Source organism: Myotis yumanensis, unplaced genomic scaffold (genome assembly GCF_028538775.1).
Source record: "Myotis yumanensis isolate MYYU_CA2020_CCGP unplaced genomic scaffold, mMyoYum1.0.hap1 SCAF_10, whole genome shotgun sequence".
In the NCBI taxonomy this organism is placed as follows: domain Eukaryota; kingdom Metazoa; phylum Chordata; class Mammalia; order Chiroptera; family Vespertilionidae; genus Myotis; species Myotis yumanensis.
Window position 1 is genome coordinate 74,367,713 of NW_027223761.1, and position 23,468 is coordinate 74,391,180.

Here is a 23,468-nt window from a genome sequence, read left to right on the forward strand (position 1 = left end):
TGTTTCCCAGAGTTATATCCTCTTGTTGAAATGCTCCCTTTAGTATCATGAAGTGGCTCTCCTTATCTCTTGTTATGGCCTTCACTTTGAGGTCTATTTTTCCAGATATAAGTATTGCTACCCCAGCTTTATTTTCATTTCCTTTTGCCTGAAACATTTTTTTTCCATTTCTTCACTAACAGTCTGTGTGAGTCCTTTGTTCTGAGGTGGGTCTCTTATAGACAGCAAATATATGTGTCATGTTTTCTTATCCACTCAGCTACCCTATGTCTTTGGATTAGAGCATTTAATCCATTTACATTAATGGTTATTATTGACTAGAGGCCCGGTGCACTAAATTTGTGCATGAAGTGGGGGGGGGGGAGCGGGGGGGGAGGGAGTCCCTCAGCCCGACCTGCACCCTCTCCAATCTGGGAGTCCAGAAGTTGTGTCCCCATTTTTGGCATCTCTGGTAGGTAGGGCAAGGCTGGCGACTCCACCAATCCCAGAGAAGTTAAGGGGTGGAGGAGAGAGAATAGGTGAAGAGAGAGAGGGAGAGAGAGAAACAGTAGTCATATATATGTCAGAGAGAGAATGTATATGTGTCTATAGAGAAACAATAGTTGTATATATATCTATGAGAGAGAGAAACAGAATAGTTGTGTATGTGTCTATGAGAGAGAGAGAGAGAGGATCTGAAAGATAGGGTTCTGGGTGTGTTTCTGTGTAAGAAATGGGGAGAGAAAAAGATTGAAAAGAAGGGATAAAAGGGGAGACAGACCCCATCTTCCATTTAGGGGACCTCCTTCCCCTTGCCATGTAGTCAGCAACCCCAGCACTGAGTCGGCTATGGTAGGGCGACCCCATTTGCCCCTCTCCATCTTGTGTTTCTCCTGTGTCTTGGGCGTGTCCTCTGGATGCCTTTGTCCTCTCATCAAGAGTCACCTCATGAGCCCCCACCCTGTGGCCCTGAGGGGTGAGATCAGTTGGAAGTGTCAGAATGAATGTTCTCTTGTCCTTCTGTCGGGGCCATCACTGAGGATGGGGTCACAGCCTCCTGCCAGCCACCCTTTGCCCTCATTTCCCGAGGGCTGTCCATCTGGCCTCCCGAGGTTATCTCTGTAGCCCCTGGGCCCATCGAGTGTCAGAGTGATTCCACCTGGGAAGCAGGAGAGGGATCTCCATTGAGCCCGGGCATCCCCAGAAACTGAAAGATTGAAAGAGCCACCAGAGCCTGCGGAAGAAGGGGGTGCCGGGAAGCTGGTGTGGCTGTGGCCCCCCTGGGTGACAGAAACGGTGGTCTTAACAGCATAGATGTTTGCCTCCTCTTGAAACTTTCTGATATTTTTATTATAGTGAATCTGCTTGTTGCCAAACCAGTTGGAGACCTGAGAGATGGTAATGCCACACTTCTTGGCAAGCTCCTCCTTAGCTTCCTCACTGAGATATGGGTTACTCAGGTGGAAATAGAAATACTCATTTAGGACCTCGGTGGCCTGTTTGCTGAAGTTCCGGCATTTCCATCTGGCATCCTGGACCGGGAGCGCAGGATCACGACGGCCTTGCAGGTGGGCACTTCCACTGGTGGCCGCTCCTGTGCCATGCCTGACTGGTAGTAACTAATTAGCATGTCAGGGCTAATTAGCATATTCCTCTCTTATATAGGATAGGCAATTGTTTGTTGCCATTTTTATTCTTTATGCCTGTGTTCCTTCTTCCCTTTCTATTTCTTCTTTTTAAAGTAGTCCCTTTAGCATTTCTTGCATAGCTGGCTTGGTGGTAATAAACTCCCTTAACCTTTTTTTTTCATCTGTGGAGCTCCTAATTTCCCCTTCAATTTTGAATGATAACCTTCGGGGTATAGTATTCTTGGAATCAGACTCTTGCTTTGCATGACTTTGTATATTTCATTCCATTCCCTTCTGGCCTGATGTGTTTCTGTTGAAAAGTCAGTTGATAGTCTAATTGGCAATCTCTTGTAGGTAACTTTCTGTCTTTCTCTGGCAGACTTTAAGATTCTTACTTTTTCATTGATGTTTGCCAATTTAATTATGATGTGTCTTGATGTTGGTCTTTTGGGGTTCATCTCATTTGGAACTCTGTGTCCTTCTTAGACTTATGTGACTTTTTTCTTCCCTAAGTCAAGGAAGTGTTCTGTCATTATTTCTTCAAACAGGTTTTCTATTTCTTGGTCTGCTTCCTCTTCTTCTGGCACCCGTATTATGTGGATATTGTTTTGTTTTGTGTTGCCCCAAAGCTTCCTTAGGCTCTCTTCCTGCCTTTGAAGGTTTTTTTCCAGTTGCTGCTCTGCTGGGGTGTTTTTTCTACCTTATCTTCTAACTCGCTGATTTGGTTCTCTGCTTCTTCTAGTCTACTGTTGAAACTTTCCATTCTGTTCTTTATTGTAATTATACCATTCTTTATTTCCTCTTGATTCTTCTTGATTTTCTCTTAATTCTTACAATATTGTTAAATTTGTCTTCCATCCTTTTTAGCATCCTTATACCCACTGCTCTGAATTCTTTCTCTGTCAAATTTCTTGCCTCTATTTCATTTATTTCCTTTTCTGATTATTCCTTCTTTTCGTTCTTATGGGGTTTGTTTCTGTGTTTCCCTATTTGTGCTGTTTCTTTGTGGTTGTTTCTATGCATTAGATCAAACTTCTTTGCCAATGAGATTTTTTGAGTTTGTCTTATATAGTAGATATTTTGCATTTACCACAATTTAAAAAATATCTTAGTATGTACTTGATTTAGTGGCAAAACATCCCATACTCTGTTTTGACTTTCTATTTAAACTTCAGTGAATTAATGATTCTTTATTGCATAGATTTAACCCTATATGTGATTTCTCTCTTCTTTTATATTCTAACTAGAGGCCCGCTGCATGAATTCATGCACAGGTGGTGTCCCTCGGCCTGGCTGGCAATCAGGGTTGATTGGGGCTGGCCAGTGGGGGTGAAGGGGTCGCGGGAGGTTGGCTGGCTGTGGGAGGTTGGCTGTGGGAGTGCACTGACCACTAGGGGGCAGTTCCTGCATTGAACATCTGGTGGTCATTGCACATCATAGCTACTGCTTGACCGGTTGTTCCTATTGTTCTGGTCATTCAGTCATAAAGGTCACTTAGGCTTTTATATATATACTACAGGCCTGCTGCATGGATTTGTACAATAGGCCTTCTTTCCCCTGGCTGCCAGCACCAGTTTTTCTCTGGCACCCAGGACCCAAACCTTCACTCTGGCCACCGCCTTCCATCTTCGCTCTGAACACAGTCTTAGCTGTGGCTGGAGACTTCAGTCTTTATTCCTTGCTCCTGCGAGAGTCTTCAGTCTCTGGCCAGAGCTGCTCCTGTAGCTCCTTCCACCCCCGACCCTCCTCCTCATAGCTTGATCGCTGCTTCTCCTGCAGACCTCGCCGACAGGCTCCTGTGTTCCAGGGGGCCGCCTTGTCTGCAACCCAGCTTTCCGATCGCGATTAGGATCATGGGGCCACAGGCAAGGCGGCTCCTGGGTCCCAGCGTGCCGCCTTACCTGTGGCCTGGCTTCTGATCATGATCACGGCCGCAGGGTCCCTCTGCCCAGGGCCTCACAAGGCGGTCGCGGCTGGGGGCAGGGTTTAGGTGGCACATGGGGGCTGGATGGCAGCTTGTGCTGGCCCACCCTTCCTGCAGTATGCAAATTAGCCACCATCTTTGTTGGCAGTTAATTTGTATATCACACTGATTAGCCAATGGGAGGCGTAGCGAAGGTATGGTCAATTACCATGTTTGTCTATTATTAGATAGGATAGATTACTCAATTTCCAAGGAAGGGTGAAGCAAATGTCTTATTAGCACAATTCTGCTATGATTTTCATTTATTATTTATTTCATATAATTATTCCCTAAAAATGAAAAACTTATTAGGAAATTATAAGTATTAACAAATATAGGTAGGTGTAATTATTATTACTCAATCTCTTCACACACCCTACATATCTACATAAAATGATAGCACCAACTTGCCTGTTATTTCAACTGTGCACCCTAGGTGAGTGCGGGGAGCCATGGCTGGTGAGTCTTTTCTAATCTGAGAGTTCATGGGGAAGAAATACTTTGGGAAAATGCTGACTTCCTCATTAGGCTTGGTGAAAGTTTATGTGAGCAACGTAAATCTAAAAGGTTTATGTGGCGAGGGGATAGAAGGAGGAAGAGAAGGAGCTCAGACTGCCTTTCACAGTCTTTTTGAAATAAGCAGTAAAGGTCAGGAAGAATCTGGAATTCTGTTGGTATTTTGCTAGTCTTATCTGAATTTGAAACTGTGAGTCACCTGAGCATGGGATGCATATCAGCAGACCTCTTTGGAATTTAAGAAATGGGAGTGTGTCAGAGCAGAATGACCTCTGATTTTCAGGAATTTAACAGAAATTCATGAAATCAACTCTCTCATGTTACTCAGTGACCATATGCAGGTAATGCTAGAATCAGAAAGAATCATATTGAGTAGATGCTGCAAGATTCAAAGATCATTCCTCAACACTGATGAGCCCCATGGAGTGAAATGTTTGGTTGAATAAGATTGAAATGATTTCTTCCTTGTTGGTGAGTGGAGAGGAAAATTGGGCTGTGTTCATTACTTATGGAATCTTTGTTTCAAATAGACTGAGTCTTGATTCAGAAGAGGAGGCTGTTTATTCATTCAGTGGGCTATGGTACAAAGTGATTAGCCAGGGGGAGATGAACAAAGTGAGTGATGAAAAAGACATTGTCATGGTTAAGGCCCCAGTGTTGATTGACCTTATTATTGGGAAAGAATACTGGGCCTGCCATAAAAGTATTACACATCTCAGTGAAGAACATCAACCTGCATTAAAGATCGGGTTGCACTAAGGTAAGGGCCAATGATTCAACCTAAAGTCCTACTAGTCCCTGTATCTTGAGTCAGGTATCTGTTATTTTCATTTGTCTTGTCAATTTAGAATAAGTTTTCTATCATCTTAGCCTCAGACCCTATTTCTATGTGACCCTACTGCATGATCTCTTGTCCCTAGAGAAACAATAAGCTCTTTTTCTACCTATAACTTTGTTCTTACCTCATTTTTCTATTAATGTGCTTTTCACAATATAAAGTGATGGTGGAGTTGTCAGGGAGCAAATTGAGTATCAAGTGTGCATTAAATAATCACATTTGCATTAAATTACACTAGTCAACTTCTTTGCTTGTTATTTTGTGCAGTATTGTCTACTTGCATATGCCAGTCTGTGGGTGGTCCCCTGAGGGCTACCCTCTATATTACCAGTCTTCCTAAGACCCCAGTTCCAGGTACTGATATCTGAGCTGGTCCATTCTTATAATCCTTTGCTCCCTCCTCAGAGTGAAGATGACTTCTCTGGTGAACTACCAGTACTAGAATGCCAGCACTTCCCCAAGCCACTTCAGAGGGAGAAGCTGTTAGTTATGGTGGAAGAAAACAAAGTCTGTTTCTATCACAGATGATTAATGTCTCCAGTGGTCATCTATTTTGGGTAAATATCTCATTTCAAGTTGCTTGTTTTTTATTCCTCCCTTCCCCATCCCAACCAATGATAATCCACCATTAACAATGAAGGCCATGGACTATTGTAATCTAATTGAGAATGCCCCTCGTCCTCTATTTGTTTGTTGTTCCATTCCCTTACAATGCCATAGACACACCTACACCTCACTTTAAGTTCTGCCGGGATGGGGAACAAATGAAACCCTGGGTCAGAATCTTCAATAGCATTAACTCTACAATGCACTCATCTTCTTGCTAGTTTTTCAGCACCAGATCTATGACAACTAGCCAATGTAATAAATAAAACTTCTTGCTGGAACAACACTAGGGGAAAAGCCATGGATAGATATTCCATTGCTAGAAACCAAGCTTCCTTAAGAAATGTTCATGAAAGTTCTGATAGTAAACACAGCCTTTCTAGCCCAAATGTGCAGGGTGGAACTCGATGTGGCTTGGTACCCAAGGAATGAAGATTTGTGGAGTCACCCTAGCATCACGGCATGCCATGGCTCTGCACCCTTCAGAGCAGGTAAATGGCCATTCATTTTGCCTAAGCTGTATTTCCTTGTGCATATAGTAATAAATAGTGAAGTATTACTGATACCACTGTAATGTAACCCCTTTATTAAGTAACTGGAAAGGATCAAAGGGAAGGCCAAAAATTATAGACATGTCATTTGGGCAGATTTGCCAGGAAGCTTCAATTTAACACTCCCCAGAGACTGGATGAGGAGAAAATAGGCACATGCCGATTAAAGTCTGGGTGACACAGGGAAGCTACTTTTCTGTCAGTTGCACCTGGAGCAGGTCATTGGCCAGAGTAGGCATGGCTACTGTAAACCTGGGAAGATTTGAGCTACTTAAACTCTTAAACAAAGGAGCTTGCTCTCTTGCTCTCTTGGTTCTCTTGGGATTCTTGTTGCAGGGGGTGTACTGGTCTGGCTCCCTGTATTCACCCACATGGCCCACAGCCATGTTGACCCTACACAATGGACTGCAACTAGATTCATACTAAACTGAACCCAATTTCGCCATAGAAAGGAACGTTTGGACACTGGCTTTGCTTCTAGCCCTTCTGAATTAAACTAATCTGGGCATGTAGTCAGATCCACCTTAGTCTCATCCTTGATATTAGATGTGTGGTTATATGTAAAATTAATCTTAGCTACAAATTTTTATCTGTGAAGTGAGTTAATACTACCAAGCTCACAGTGTAGTAAGGATTACATAAGATGATATATGTAGTAAATTAATAGTGCTTTCCACACAGAGAGTACTCAGTAAAATGATGATGATGATGATCTTAAGGGTCTCAATTTAGATGCTCCTGAGAGCAGAGGCAGAGTTGGGGACTTGCATGGAGGTAGCTTATTTAGAAGAGGTTCCCCAGGAAGCAGTGGTGAGTGAGGAAGAAAAATCACTCTCCAAAATTTTATTAATGAATTCGTTACAGTTCCTAGCAACCGGATTTCAATTTTCCGGGGATCCTCTAAAATTGTGTACAATCTACCTTTCTAGAAGATGGAAAATTGGGGGTAAGAGCATTTATCAAATGACTACTTCCCTCCTATGGTTGAAGCTTGCCCCCAGGGCTGGGCCCTTACCCGAGCCTAATTGTCTGGGTGTCCATGTTCACAGCTGAGCAGCCCTCATTACTTTGGTGAACATCCCCAGGAAGAAAAGCAAAGAGCCTGAGGCACAGGTGCTTGATGTGGGACACTGGCCACATACAGGGACTGCTCTCAGGTGGGCTAAAGGGCTGTGGCATGTGATGAGAATGGTTCTTAAACTCATACAAGTTATCATCATACACTGCATTGCTTATTAACTGATACTAATAATCTCAGCCCATGAGGCTGAGATTTCTCCCCAGTCACTTTGGTAAGTAGTTAATCTCCCTGCAACTAATCTGCAAAAAGAAACCAATAATGCCTGTATTCCTTTCCTAGGGCCGCTGTAACAAAATATCACAAACTGGGGGCTGAAAGCAGAAATGTATATTTTTATAGTTCTAGAATCTGGGAGTCTGAAACAAGGTGTGAGCAGGGCCATGCTCTCTCTGTCAGCTTCTGGTTGTTGCCGGCAATCCATGAATTCCTTGATTTACTCTTTGAATAACTCCAATCTCTGCTTTCATGATCATATAGCTGTCTTCCCTATGTGTGTCTATGTTTTTTATATGTTATTCTTTCTGTCTGTCTCTATTCTTGTGCCTCTCTTCTTTTATAAGTATACTAGAGGCCCGGTGCACAAAAATTTGTGCACTGGTGGGGGGCGGTTCCCTCAGCCCCACTTGTGCCCTCTCACAGTCTGGGACCCCTCGGGAGATAACGACCTGCTGCCTTAGGCCCGCTCGCGGGTGGCAGAGGGCAGGCCCAATCCCTAGCTGCCTGCCCCATAGCCCCTGGTCGGGCTCAGAGCAGGGCTGATTGGGGAGTTGGGGCGCCTCCCCTTGTCGTGCACAGAGCAGGGCGGATCAGGAGGTTGCGATGCCACCCCCAGTCACGCTCAGGGTAGGGCTGATTGGGGGATTGGGGAGCCGTCCCCTGTTACCCACAGAGCAGGGTGGATCAGGGGGTTGGGGCACTCCCCCCGTCACACTCAGGGCAGCGCCAATGGGGAGGTTACGGCTCCACCCCGTCACACACAGAGCAGGGCCCATGGGGGGTTTGGGGCACCGCACCCTGTCACACACAGAACAGGGCTGATCAGGGTGTTGGGGAACTCCCCCCTATCAGGCACAGAGCAGGGCCGATCAGGGGGTTGGGGTGCCTTCCCCTGTCATGAACAGAGAAGGGAGGATAGGGAGGTTGTGGCCCTGCCCCCTGTCACACACAGAGCCTCAGGGCGATCAAGGGGTTTGGGCGCTGCCCCCTGTCACGCTGCTCCAGGAGCCAGGAGGCCTCGTGGCTCCGCTAATCCTAGTGTTCAGAAGCCTCCTGGCTCCACTTGACACTGGGGCAGTGAGACCTCACTTCCCCGCTGATCCTGGTGCTGGGAGGCCTCGCTGCTCTGCTGATCCCAATGCTGGGAGGTCTCACGGCTCCACTGATTCCAGTCTGGGAGGTCTCGCAGCTCCGCTGATCCCGGTGCCAGGAGGCTTCATAGCTCCACTGATCCCAGTGCCGGGAGGCCTCGAGACTCTGCTGATCCCGGTGCTGGGAGGCATATTACCCTTTTACTATATAGGATAGAGGCCTGGTGCATGGGTGGGGCTAGCTGGTTTGCCCTGAATGGTGTCCTGGATCAGGGTGGGGGTCCCAGTTGGGTGCCTGGCCAGCCTGGATGAGGGGATGATAGCTGTTTGCAGCTGGTCACACCCCCTTCAGGGTGGGGGTCCCCACTGGGGTGCCTGGCCAGTTTGGGTGAGGGGCTGAGGGCCATTTTCAGGCTGGGGGGTGACTGAAGCTCCCAACCTCTCCTTTTTTTCTTTTTTTAAAATTTATTCTGGGATTTATTTACCTTCTATGGCTGTCACTGGAGCTGAGAGCCTTTAGCTCTGAGGCTCGGCTCCAGCTCTGAGACCTCAGCTGCTGAAAGCAGGTATCTGGGCTTTGTTTAGCTTCTATAATTGAAACACTGTTGCAGCTCCAGCTCTGAGGCCCAGCTGGCTGAAAGCAGGTTTCTGGGGATTGTTTAACTTCTATAATTGCAACATAGTTGCTTAGATTGCAGCTCAGAGGCCAGCAGTAGCAGGCGGGGAACCTTGGCTTCCTCCTTCACTAGAGCAAGCAAGCCTCCTGTTGGCTTCAGCTGCCTGGCTGCCGGCCGCCATCTTGGTTGGCAGTTAATTTGCATATCGCCCTGATTAGCCCATGGGAAGTGTGTCGGAGGTATGGCTAATTAACATGTTTCTCTATTATTAGGTAGGATTAGTCATCATGGGTGAAGAGTTCACTCTATTCTAATATAGCCTCATCTTAACTAATTACATTTCCAAGGACTTTTTTCCAAATAAGGGAACATTCTGAGTTACTATGAGTTAGGACTTCAACTTATATACAGGTGTGGGCAAAAGTAGGTTTGCAGTGGTATGTGAAACACAGTTCTCATTATATTAATGAGTATTATTATAAACGAAATGTCTTTTTTTCCATACAAACAACTATAAACCTACTTTTGCCTGCCCCTGTATTTTGTGGAACACAATTTAACTCATAACAATGGCTCACCCCCAGGGCTGTTATAAAGCTGTTATTCTTTGGATTTATCTTCTCTGGGGTGCATTGTGTTTCCTCATTCAGTGGGCTCATATTTTTCTCAGTTCTGGAAAAAGTCCTTCAATATTGTTCTCTCTTTCATTTTCTCAATTATGACTTTCTGCAATTTTAATCAGATACATATTAGAACTTTTCATTATGTTCTTCATATCTCTAAACCCCTCTTTCAAATTCCCTTTCTCATCTCTGTTTATTGCATTCTAGATAAATTGTTTAAAATATATTTTATATTACTTATGCTATCACAAACTTTATATGTCTGCCTTTTAACCTAACCACTATTAATTAAAACTGATATACTTCCATCATTAAATTTCTCTGATTATTCCTTACTATAAAGTAATTGCTTATTATTTTCCTTATTTGAACTCCTTATCCACTGCTATTCTATACTCTTATTTGATTAGTCCAACATTTGCTTATTGTTGGAGACATCAATTTGCAGTTTCTTGTTTCTTCTGTGTATTCTCATAGTGGCTTGCTTTTTAGTATGCCTATAAACTTCATTCCTTCTGCTTCTCCTGGCAGGTGACAGTCCAAATTCAAGATCTCATCAATCCCTCCTCAAAGATTTGGCACCAATGCCATTCTAATACCAGCCTTTCACCTCGCAGAGGTCCCATAGGCTGGTATTTTTATAATACTGTTGACATAGAAATCTGATGCACAGAGACTATAGCTCTCCTGGCTGCCAGCTAGTCCAGACAGGCTCTTTGCTGCTCCCCTCCAGCTCACAAACTCTGAAGCTTCTTCTCCAGCCACCCGAACTCCCAGGAGCTCCAATCACATCTCTTGATCTCAATACCCTGGCCACCCAGGGACCAGGTTCTGGTTCATATAGAACCAGCAGTGCCCCAAAGTGCATGTCTTAATAAATTCACAATGTTCTGGTGCATTGATGGTCTCAGACAGCTCCTGGTTATTCCTTACATTAGATTTAGACATTCACAGTGATATTCAATAGAGAATATACATCAAAAACACCTACGATTAGTTTTATGTATTTGTAACCCTGAGCCTCACTCTTCGATATTCTGGTTCAATCATCTGGAGTAAGTCTGAATATTAGTATTTTCAAAAGATTTCACTTGCTGAACCAATGTAGTTTAGATACTTATTCTAGAGTCTAGTTCTCATTAAGCATTCAATACAAAATAGCTACTTTAGAGGCATATTCACATGAGTCGTCTCCTCAAGAAGCTGCCTATCTCACCAGTTAAATTTCTCACTGAGGCTGACTGCTGTAAATCTTTATAATCTGACCCAATCTGTCTCTCAAAACTCCCTTTCCACTAATTCCAAACAAGCAACCTTTGTCATAAGCATTTAGGAGATCATTCTGGCCTCGGCATTTTGTCTATATTATTCTAGTCATTGATTCCAGCCTTGACATTTTGTTTATATTATTCTACTTATTGGATTGTCTTCATATCAAAGCTAACAAACAAAACCACTGACTTTAAAGTATAGAAATCCAATTACACTTTGTATTCATGATTCTGCTAATGAGAAAGAGACTTATACACTCTAAGCTTCAATTTTTGATCTTTAAAATCGGGCTTAATTTTTCAGTATTGTTGAGTGGGTGAAAAGACCTATCTTAGTACCTACAACACAGAAATATCTCAATAAGTTAGTCACCTTCTCTTTCCTCCATCACCAATCCAAACACCATGCCTCCTGCAGTTAGAGTATGCTGTGCCAGCCTGGGTGCCCTTCCCTGGATAGTCAAGGTTATATTTAATTGACTGACTTCTGATATCTCACAGCACTTTTGTATATGCCCTCACTTATTGTCACAATTCTTTTCAATGCTGATATTTTATCTTCATTAATTATCTTCAATTCCATAAAAACTAAGTGCATAATCCTATTTTCTGCTTTTATACCTCATATTTCTTAAAGTAGTGCTTGGCTGTGGAGTAGTACATGGAGCCAAGTAGAGTCATGCCTCACTTAACAATGGGATAGTTCTGAGATATGTGTTGTTAGACGATTTTGTCATAGTGTGAACATCATAGAGTGTACTCACACAAACCTACTACACAACTAAGCTACATGGTATAGACTCTTGCTACTGATCTATAAACCTGTACAGCATATTACTGTACTAAATACTGTAGACAATTGCAACATAATGTTAAGTATTTTTGTATCTAAACATAGAATAAGTACAGTAATGGAATAAAATATATTTTAAAATGGTATGCTTGTATAAGGCACTTACCATGAATAAAATTTATTGGACTGGAGGTTGTTCTAATGCAGTGGTTCTCAACCTTCTGGCCCTTTAAATACAGTTCCTCATGTTGTGACCCAACCATAAAATTATTTTTGTTGCTACTTCATAACTGTAATGTTGCTACTGTTATGAATCGTAATGTAAATATCTGATATGTAGGATGGCCTTAGGCGACCCCTGTGAAAGGGTCGTTTGACCACCAAAGGGGTCGCGACCCACAGGTTGAAAATCGCTGCTCTAATGAGTCACTGAGTGTGTGTTGAGTGGATGTGAAGATCTAGGACATTACTCTACACTACTGTGGACTTTATAAACATTGCCTCACAAAAGTGTCAGAAATAGAATTGCTAAACTGTCAGTGCTGTTCTATGACAAAAATGTTGACTGGATTGGTTGATTGGAAATATCAAGGAGAAAGTGGATAAGGCATAGATCAGCATGATAGTGACTGTCAGGATGAAATAAAAGTTGGTCTGAGGATCACTAAGAATAATAGCTCAAGATGAAGAGATAAAAAACATAGGGATTGTCATGCAATGTGGTTTTGGCTATTGCATCTTAAAGCAGTGGTTAAATTAAGAAACTTTGTGGTATTCATTAAAAAAGGATGTTTAACATGTAGAGGGTGTAGAACAGTAAGGGCTCAATATTTTATCTTTGGACATTTGTTTTGGGTTCCATTGACCCTATCTTACACAGAGGGCTCTCTCTGGCATGGAATTCATGAGGGGAAGAGGGGGATTTACCTATGTTTTACACTATTATAACCTGAAAAATTTTCAAAGTTCAGGGACAGGCGGACTCCACACTATCACAGAAAGCTTTTACTAAAGTGACAATGGCACTTACTACTTGTTAAGGTAGCTCCTATGGACCTGTGTCTTTGTACAGGACCTTAGGTCCTTAACAAAGATTTTACACAATGAACTCTGAGGGCCATCAGACTAAATCTGGGAGGACTGCAGTGCCTCTGAATATTTTGCACTGTTGAGTCTGTGCTGAAACAGGTCAGTGGCTGACTAATTGGGATGTGATCTGTGCACCCACAATTCAGGTGCTATGTGTGAGAAGAAGTCAATTACAAAGCCCCACAGGTATGGCTCCTGTTGGAGAAAAAAAAAATTCCTCCTGAGATTCTGGTTAAGGTGGCAGCATAGCAAATAGAGTACTGAGGACCTCCCACAACCACATCAAAATTATAACTCAACTAAAGTACAACCACCATTCAGAACCACATGAAATCTAGCTAAACAGAGTCTTATAACTAAGGATATACAGAAGAAGCCATGTTGAAACTGGTAGGAGGTGCAGAAGCACAGAACAGGCTGGTCCCAAATCCATGTGTGGCTATTAAAAATTGGGAAGATAACTCAGCTGCAGAGGTCCCCGCTGAGGAGCCAGAGGTCTGAGTCCCACACCAGAATCTAGTGCAGGGAAGATGAGTTACTATAGTTTTTGGCTGAGAAAACCAGCAGGGATTGTTGCTAAGTGGCATAAAGGGCTGATGGAGCCCAGGGCAGTTCCTCTTAAAGGGTCCACACAGTGACTGACTTGATCTCTCACACTCAAGGCACTAGGGCAGCAGACTGAAAGGCACTAGGAACATATGAGGAATAACTGAATTGTCTGGCTTCAGGATGAGGGCTGGAGGGACAGCTTTCTCCCAGATGGAAGTGCTGGCAGAGATCACTGAACCTTCTCTTGAGAGAGCTGGCAGTCAGTGTCCATATCTGAATCTGCATCAGCCTGGCTAACACTGTTTACTCGGCCCAGGTAATTTCTTGAGACTCCAGTCCACCCAACTGTGTTCAGTGTCTTTTCCATACAAAGGGCCTGTCTTGGCTCATGCTTTGGACTTTCCTAAAATCTCTCAAACCAGCAGCATCTGGCCTCTGTGTGACCCATACCTCTTGCTAAATGGCCCCAGGCCTGGCACTAATGGCAGCCAGCCTCAGTTCATAACTTGGCTGCTCCTGGCCATGTCCTTGTCCAACACAAGTAGCAGTCATCTGCTCATGCTGGGTGGCCCCAGGGCAGGGCATCTGATAGACAACTTCAGACCACATCAGATTACAACCTAGCCACCTCCACAAGCAATGCACTCAAAGACAGACTCAGGGGGCACCAAAGCCCCACTGAAATGAAATCTGCTCTATGGGATTGGCCTCTGCACAGCAGCTCCTCCTCTGTAGTCACAGCCATTCCTTACAGCCAATCAGCCTGAGGGTCAATCCCTCCCAGTGATGTAACAAAAGCAATCAAGGCTTAACTACAACTGAACAGTGTACACAGCGTACATAAGGTGCACCTGGAGCGTTCAGTCCAAGTATCAAGGGAGGCTGTGTCACTGGTCCCTACAGAACACCTTCTACATAAGGTCACTCTACCCAGACAGGGATAATCAGAAGCTCTAGCTAATACATAGAAACAAATGCACAAAAACAGCCAAAATGAGGAGAGGAAGGAACAGGACCCATGTGACAGACCAGGAGAAATCTTCAGAAAAAAAAAAAAAAAAACTCACACAAAAAAATTAATAAAATAGTGGCAAGCAAACTATCAGTGCATGAAATTAGTGCACTGGGGGAGAGTGTGTCCCTCAGCCCAGCCTGCACCCTCTCCAATCTGAGACCCCTTGGGTGATGTGCGACTGCCAGCTTAGGCCCGATCCCACAGGGCCTAAACTGGCAGTCAGACATCTCTCTCACAATCCAGGACTGCTGGCTCCTAACCACTTCCCTACCACCCTGCCTGATTGCCCCTAACTACTTCTGCCTGCCAGCCTGATTGCTCCCTAACCACTCCCCTGCCGGCCTGATCACCCCTAACTGCCCTCCCCTGACAGCCTGATCACCCTCTAACTGCTCCCCCTGTCAGCCTGATCGCCCCCTAACTGCTCCCCTCTGCTGGCCTGATTACTCCCAACTGCCTCTGCCTCGGCCCCTGCCACCGTGGCTTTGTCTGGAAGGACATCGGGAAGATGTCTGGTCTAATTAGCATATTAACCTTTTATTAGTATAGATAGGGCCATCTCACATATGGGTCTGTTATTAACCAAAGCATCATTATGTGGCACATGACTATATTAAACAAGGAGGAGAACACATTTCTCACCCAAGTTGTTCAATTTGTGATTTCCAAGTTTCTGAACCAATTTTTTTTTTTTAATCTGGAATCAACATTTATTTAACCAGTTTAACTTGCACAGTTGTCATGACATGCCATGAAATAAAACATATGAACAATTTATAAGCACTTTACAAAGTATGTTTTGACAATCCTAGCTTCTGAAATATGGCTCATGACTAGTATAGACAGGAAGCATTGTGACATGGTCTTTACTCACATTATTCCATCCGAGAAAGTAAGAACAATTATGAATCCCCCTTACACACACAAACACACACACACACACACACACACACAGACACAAATCAGAACACGGAAGCACAGAAATGTTAAATAAATTGTCCAAGGTCTGTAGGTAAATTATCCCAGGGCTATTGGATTTCAAAGTCCACGCTAATAAACTGTACAAAGAGGTTTTAGCAGTCCATCACCTTAATCACTTAACCACTTCACTCCCCAAAAGAGGTTTTAGACAAAGGAAAAATAAAATAACATGTGATGGTTAGTTTTCTAAGATGTAGGAATCACAATGTCCTAACAGTCCTAAAATAATAAAAATGAATAAGAGATAAATACACTGAGAATGTAAGTGGCTTTCTAAGGGTTGAAAATGGCACAACCAGAACACAAGCACAGGGGTCTTCTGTTTTCTATGTAAGAGCTTTTCATTCCACCTACTATTATTCAAAGCAATACTGTTGAACAGGCTGTCACAGGCAAGTCTGACATGAGGATTTTTAATTCAGTATGCTTCCTTTAAAACATGACTTATAATTGGACTGTTCCATTAATTTATTTTATGATGATTTTATCTATGTAACAGTCAATGTAACACTATTTCTACATACATAGCTGAGTTGACATATTTATCATTTCTAAAATTTATTTCCATTCTGTCCATCCAACTATAGGTAATTCCATTTTAGTCACTAAGTTTCAACTGAATTGTTGAGTATAGTGTATATTCCTAAAACAAGACAGATAATCCTTTCTAATCCAGTGTATCATTACAACCATTAATTTCAGTTTTTGCAAGTTAATATTATGTGGCATAATTTACATATCATAAAATGTACTCCTTTTAAGGATATAATCTGATTATTCTTTATAAATGTCTGATGTAGAATAACACTATCAAGATGCAGAATAATTCCATCACCCCAAAATGTTCCTTCATGCCCTTTGCACTCATTTTTCAATTCACCTCCTCTTCAGGAAAACAGTGGCCTGCTTTCTATGTAAACACATTAGTTTTTCCTATTCTAGAACTGCATATAATTGGAATCATAGGATATGTATTCTATTGTATATGGCTTATTTCACTCATAATAAAAGCATAATGTTTCCATCAAGGTTGTTACATGTATCACTAATTTGCTCCTTTTTTTATTGCTGAGTAGTAACCCAGTGTGTGTATTTAGCACAATTTGATTACACATGCATGAACCTAAAATAGATATTTAGAATGTTTCCATTTTTTTAGCATCTTCATTTTTGAGGACACAGTGGGCCCTTGCTATGTAATGACTCTCTACTTAGCTTCCCAGGATCAAAACGTATGGTTCTACATCCCAGGCATACTGCCTGGCCATCCTTTCTGTGGCTGAAATGCTACCTCAGCATGTTTCAACTCATCGGTGTATGGACCTGGCTTATAGGGAAGCACTCATGTGAAATCCTTAAGGCATTTCAGAAATAAATGAATAAATATAAATGTATACGGGAAGAGATATACATGCAATTTCTGTTTTCTCCCCTATAACAAGCTTCCCTGTGCCAAGGGTCACAAGATTGTGCTGCATACTGGATTGGGTAAGAAGCAAAGTAAAAACAAAAACACACTGAGAAAAATCTTAGATTAAAATCTATACAGTGGATTTTATTCTAATGGAAAATAAACTTAACAAGTAGCCTACATCACACCAAGGAACTGGTGGTCCATGTGTTAAAATGTAAGTTTGCTTTTAATAGTAAAACAGTAGTATTACAGCTAATAATATTTTAGATATTTCCTGCATGCATGCATGCTCACATACACACTGCATGTTTTACTAACTCTGTGTTAATATTCTCTTAAGAAACCAAGGTAATATTCCCATCAGTATTTTTAGTAAATAAATTGATAACTTTGAACGACTAATAGGCATTTTGTTTTTAGTCTATCTTCCATCAACCATATCTATGAAATAAATTGGTTATGTTGAGTTTATTTTGGGATGAGCAATTAAACACGTGCTTACAAAGAGCAGTGACTCATTAGGCCTTCCTGTGCTCCTGTCTTCAGTTTTAACATCCTCCATATTTCATCTATGGCTTTCTTAATTAATTTTTCCTTAACACTTACCATACTCCCACACTATCCCAGTCACATATTGGTTTCACCTTTCTCTTCTCACCTTGATTGTGAAGCCATGAGGCAAGGGACCATTGGCTGTGTTGGCTGAATTCCTGGAGCCTAGAGCAGTGTCTAACATGGAGTAGGTCACCCAGATATATATGCTAAGTGACTGAATGAATGAATGAGATGGAGGAGGATTCTCACAAGAGAGAAATTTAACTAGATAACCTGCAAATAACTAACCTTGGCTATTTAATTTAGAAATATTTAAATTAAAACAATATTAATAACAAATACTAACATTGTGTGCTCACAATGTGCTATGCAATTTCCATATTTTCATTCACGTAATGTTCAAAGGTGTGTAGCTATGTACTATTAATTAATTTATTTTACCAATAGAGGAACCAAAAGCATAGGGAAGTTTAATACTTTGTTGAAGAAAGGGAGGTTAAAATGCTATCAGACATTCTGAGTCCAGAGTCTGAGCCAATAGTCTCTACAGTATCCCACAAAACCAAATAACCTGAAAAGAAAGTGTTAGATAAGAAAATATTTGACTCTGGTGGAAAATGTTTTCACTCCTAACAGCAGAGCTGCTTCTCAGAAACACAAAGCTCCTAGGACATAGCAGATCTGCAGGACAGGGACACGGATCACAATGGTTCAACTTCTCCAAATTCTATAGATTTAATGTATGTGTCCCTCTAATACTCAGATGTTGAAAACCGAAGGCCCACGGTGACAGTATTAGGAGTTGAGGACTTCAGCAGTTGAACTGCTCATGCGGGCAAAAGCCTCATGAATGGGATTCACACAATTGAAACAGAGATTCCAAAGCGCTAGCTCACCCTTTCTGCCAGGTGAGGTCATGTTTTGAAGTCAGCAGTCTGCAACCCTGAAAAGGGCCCTCACCACAAGCCAACCATGCTGGCACCTGGTTTTGCGCTTCCAGATGCAGAACTGGGAGAAATAAAGTCCTCTTGTTGATAAGCCACCCAGTCTGTGGCATTTTGTTACAGTAGCGTGAATGGGCTAAGACACCAAAGGAAGAGTTGCTTTCCTGATCACACTCCCTAATGAATGAGAGATTCATTAGTGTGTGAGTTGAAGTGAATGCATACTTTCTCTTCACTTTCTTATCCTCTGGGCTGCACTCCCTTCCTACCCCAGCCTCATCCAGTGCTGGTGAAGGAAATTTTCCAAGGATGTACACCAGGAGGCACTCTGAAGGTAAGCAATAAGATTATTACTTCTGAGAAAAATAAAGACATGCATATGAGTGAGCGGTTGGTATTTCCTAATAAGTGTACACGCCCTGCAGAAAACGAGGTGGAACATGCTTTCAGTTTCAAATTTCACTCCAAGGCTAGGAGAGAGAAGCCATGGCCGGTGAGTTTTGGGTTTTTTTTTTCTTGTTTTTGTTGTTCTGTATTGTTAGTTTGTTTACTTTCTAGAAGGATAGGTCTTGGGGAAAATTTTTGAAAGTGGCTGGCTTTTGGGGAAGCCATAATTAGGTTTTGTGAATGTTTAGGTGAACAGAACTGGGGGAGAGGGAAGAAAGAGGAGAGAGGAGGAAGGGAAGTAGAGAAGGGGCCCCAAAGACTCTCAGTTTTCAGAAAGGCAAAGTGAGGGCCGGAAAGGAACTGGGCTTTACTGGTATTACCCTGTCATTTTGCAATCTTAACTGAAATATATGCCAAAGGGTGCAGGATCCCCATGAGATGGGTGCCAGCAGCTGCTGTCCCCAAGGGAAATAGGCTATCACTGTTTCCTTTTATTATGCAGAGTTGAATAAACAGGAGGCATCTGGGACTTCAGGCTCTCAGTGAGCACACTGGGTAGCACTGAGGGAAGAGTGAGGGATGTGGGTAGCTCAGGATGACTGAACTGCATGGGGAGGGACATTTTATGGATTAAATCTAAAGGAGGCTGTTGCTGACTTGAGAGGAAAATGAGGCTGTTTAGTGACTTGAGATCCTTGTGCTTCAAACAGACAAAGTCCTGAAGGAGAAGAGGAAGGTTTTTATCCAATCAGTGACCTCAGGCACCATAAATGGCTTGTTGGATGACCTATTAGAGAAAAGAGTGCTGAACCAGGAGGAGATGGAGAAAGTAAGAAGTGAAAATGCCACAGATATGGATAAGGCCCGAGCTTTGATTGACTCAGTCACTCGGAAAGGGGACAAGGCAAGCCAAGTATGTATCGATCACATCCGTGAAATCGACTCCCACCTTGCAGAGAAGATGGGGCTGCCCTCAGGTAAGGTCTACAGCTCGGACTAAAGTCCATGCAGGCCCCGTGTCTTGCACCCACATAGGATTTCTTCATTGGTCATGATAGTTTGCAGACAACGTGTTTACATCTGGCTTCAGGGCCCCATTTCTAAGTCAGTGGCACTATTGTATATCCCCTGTCTCGTTACTCTTTATTCTTATTCCTTTAGCCTCAGAGTCCTTCTAAGAATTAAAACTCACTTCCCATCCTGCGTATATGGTAGCTCAGTTGTTGAAGTTTATGAGAACAGTCTGATAAACTTCATGCCACATTCTCTAGACCCCTGGCAGGGCACTTTATTTATTTGTTTGTTTAGTTAGTTAGTTAGTTAGTTAGTCAGCTAGTTACTTAAGTCTAGGAATCCCTAGTAACTTATATAGTTATCTGACATGAAGATTTAAAGTCTGTCATTGAATAGTTTTATAATTTATCTCCAAAAGTTTGCTTCCCAGGAGGAATAAAATATTTCAATAATGGTGAGGCACTCAGAGAATAAACTCAATCCTGACAGAAAAGCTAGGATTTTCAATGTGGACTCTGTCATTTAATTGCCCTCTTGCATTTTCTTTGAGTGATGCTGTCCACTAGCATGGAACTAGGCTGTAGACCATTGTGTAAGGCCCGACCTCTACCTCACATGCTCCTGAGGCCCTGATACAAGACAGACAGGCATCTGACCTGCCCCTTCTATCTATAGTGCCTACGGCCCCCACACAGCCGAGATGGGAGCTCTGGTGGACTCTCAACCCCTGGTCTCTTTTATGCTTCCCAAATGCAATCAGAGGGAAAAGTTTTTCTTTGAAAGCTAGACCGCTTTTTCTCCAGGACTAGGGGAAGTCTATGCCTGGCTTACTGACATAGCAAAGCTCATCTCTCAGCAACTTCCTGTTTCTCTTTTAATACCTTTTTTTTTTTTTCCATTTAACATTCCCCCAAATTAAAGACAATCAATACTATCAATAAGGATTCAGAATAATTGTATAGTAGCCAACGTTTCTTCTTCCAGGTAAACAGCTATTTGAACAGATCAAAGCTTGTGGACATTGTTTTCAATAGGGAGCTTCCAACAGATATAAGTGACTAATTTATGGCCCTTATCTTTTCTCAGGTGCACAATCAAGAACTGATCATAATACACAAAACTCCCAAGCAGAGATTCTTCCCTTCCCAGGTAATGGCATGTTCAAAGCAAGAACATTTTGAACCCCATCTTCCTTGACATTAACTGCAGATTCTTGGGATAAACACGGGGTGAGGAGGCAATGGGTAATTCTCCTGGATTGATCCTATGCCTTTTGCTCTTTTCAATCTATTCTGCTTTAGCAGAGGTCATTCCTGCAGTTTTGCTACCATGTTTATGCCAAAAAATTCTGAATATGTGTCTCAAATTCTGGCTATCCACTTGAACGCCAAACTTGACCCATTTTTCTCTACATATCCAGAGCTAAACTTGCCATCTGCCTTCCTTCACACCTTGGTTCTCCTCCAGTTTTCTCTCTCTTTGTTATGGTGCCACCATTACCAAGTTATTCAAACTAGAAACCTGCAATTCAATTTTTAGCTCTTTCTTCTTCCTCAGCTCTATCATTCAGTGTCTGAGATTTATTCATTCCTCTCTCAAATCCAGATCTGTGTAGCCACTCTCTTTTTATTACTATATTTCAGAGCTCCTATTCCCACAGTTCCCTAAGATTCTCCTGCCATAATCTCAGTATATTTTTCTTGTATTTTAAAAAATAAATTCATCATTGTCCCCCACTGAACTTTAAGCATTATGAGTCCAGCCTCTTATTTACTAAATAATCAGTGTTTTATTTGTCCTGGGACAGTATTTTACCCACAGTTCTTTCAGTATTTCAGCTGAAAGTGATTATTTTCTCTAAAACTTGGAAGATATTTAGAGGCCACAGATGCAAATGTTTCACCAAATTATAAATTATTCTAGTAAATCTATTAAGGGTGTTTATCCCATGAATTTTTTCTTAGATATTTCATGGGATGGAGACACTCACTATATAACCAAATGCTCATTCCTTTACTAGGAAAAATTATCTCTAATGTAATTCAAATATTTGCCATTATTCCTCAGATTTCTGTATGAAGAAATAGAATATTTCTTCCACCTAATAATGATTTCTATAGTTTTCTTCAATAAACTAATTCCAATTATCTTTTACTTTACCCACAGTAAACACATTTCAGCCTGCCTTGCTTTGACTAATTAAATGTATGATAATGTCTTCAAAATTTCCTTCAAAATTGCATATAACTTTCTTGTTTGAATGTTTAGTTTTTGATAGATCTTCCAAATATTGAGAAAATATATTTATTTTGAAAAGACATTATGTTACTTCTTTAGCAATTATATCACACCATTGGATGGTGTTGAATTTGTAATAAAATAAACCTAAAGGCATCGTTCACATAAATGACTGTTAAAACTCTTCCTCATATATTGGTGTAATCAATGTTTAGTGCTATAAATCCATCTAGTATGCATCTTGATTTTAGCATTTATCATTCTATTTCATAGTCATTCTAGTTAATATATTCAGTATTCCTCCTCCTTCTCCCATACATACACACATTAGAGAGATCCTGGAGAACAGAACAAAAGCCCTTCCTCCCTCCCTCCCTCCCTCCCTCCTTCCCTCCTTCCCTCCCTTCCTTCCTTCCTTCCTTCCTTCCTTCCTTCCTTCCTTCCATCCATCCTTCCTTACTTCTTCTTTCCTTTCCATCTCTAATGCATCTTAAGTAAATAAAAAATAAACATATATATTTTAAAAACATTAAAATAGAGTGATTAAGCTCTATATCAATTATATTTTATTATCAGTATTAAATCATTTGAAATAAATTTATGTCCTAAATATTTTTTCTAATGTATTGATTGGTTTTTGAGAGTTATATCATGCATGGTCTTAAATAAATTCCCTTTTTATTCTTCTAATCTAAAATGTTTATAAAAATGCCGATCCTCAGAGATAAAGGCTGATCCTTGTATCCCACCAATAGAAACCTCTTCTGGTGTGGAATGTGTTCCCACAGCAGTGACTCACTCAGCAGAGTTGGCCAGGGTTTTTCTTTTAAGGATTCACTTCCTCCTCTGTGGCTTCATATGCAGCTCACGCTGTGAGGAGCACCTGGCAGGACACTCAGGGATGCCATTGTTCATAATGTTTCTTGTCTGTTGCAGCTCCCCAGGCAGTGCAAGACAACCCAGCTAAGCTTGCATTCCCAGGACCAGGAGGGAGCCTCAAGCTTTGCCCCCCAGACATAGCACAAAAGATATGGAGTGAAAAGTCAGCAGAGGTGCTGTGCTCAGAAAACAGGATCCGGGTGAAAGAAACACTGGAAACTCTTTGAAAGGGCAGTGGAGCTTCCTTAGAGCCAATTTCCTAGAGAAGTTCTAGAAAGTCATCCTGCTGCTTCCCTTACATAAAGGGTTCCTATCTCCTAGAATCCCAGGTTTATGTATTGAGTTCTAAGTTTGATACAGCTCCCTGAATAAATACTTATAATAACAACAAAGGCATCCATTGGATGCTTACTATGAATCAGATACTGTTCTAAGCAAGATGCAGAGTTGAGAAAACATATTTGAATTAACACCTTGAACCCTAAAAATAGCCCATGTTATAGATCAGGAAATTGTGCATTGGATGATGAAATATTTCGGCAAAAACAATAAGTTGAGGAGTCGGTTTTAAAATTCTGTCATTCTTGCGTCAAAGCCTGTTCTCTCAAATCCTAACTCAAAAAAAAAAAA

General features: G+C 41.9%; 1 protein-coding gene and 1 pseudogene across 1 annotated transcript in view; one reads left to right on the plus strand and one right to left on the minus strand.

Annotated features, from left to right (window-relative positions):
- Positions 1–961: 961 nt before the first annotated feature.
- On the minus strand, positions 962–1,582 carry LOC139018514 (pre-B-cell leukemia transcription factor 2 pseudogene; annotated as a pseudogene).
- Positions 1,583–18,773: 17,191 nt separating this feature from the next.
- Positions 18,774–23,468, plus strand: part of LOC139018515 (uncharacterized) — a 32,013-nt gene continuing 27,318 nt past the window's right edge. The window contains exons 1-4 of the mRNA XM_070427063.1: positions 18,774–18,813; positions 19,418–19,684; positions 20,808–20,870; positions 22,896–23,011. Coding sequence (XP_070283164.1) covers positions 18,807–18,813; positions 19,418–19,684; positions 20,808–20,870; positions 22,896–23,011 — 453 coding nt within the window. The 5' untranslated portion in view covers positions 18,774–18,806. The remainder of the gene's footprint in view (positions 18,814–19,417; positions 19,685–20,807; positions 20,871–22,895; positions 23,012–23,468) is intronic.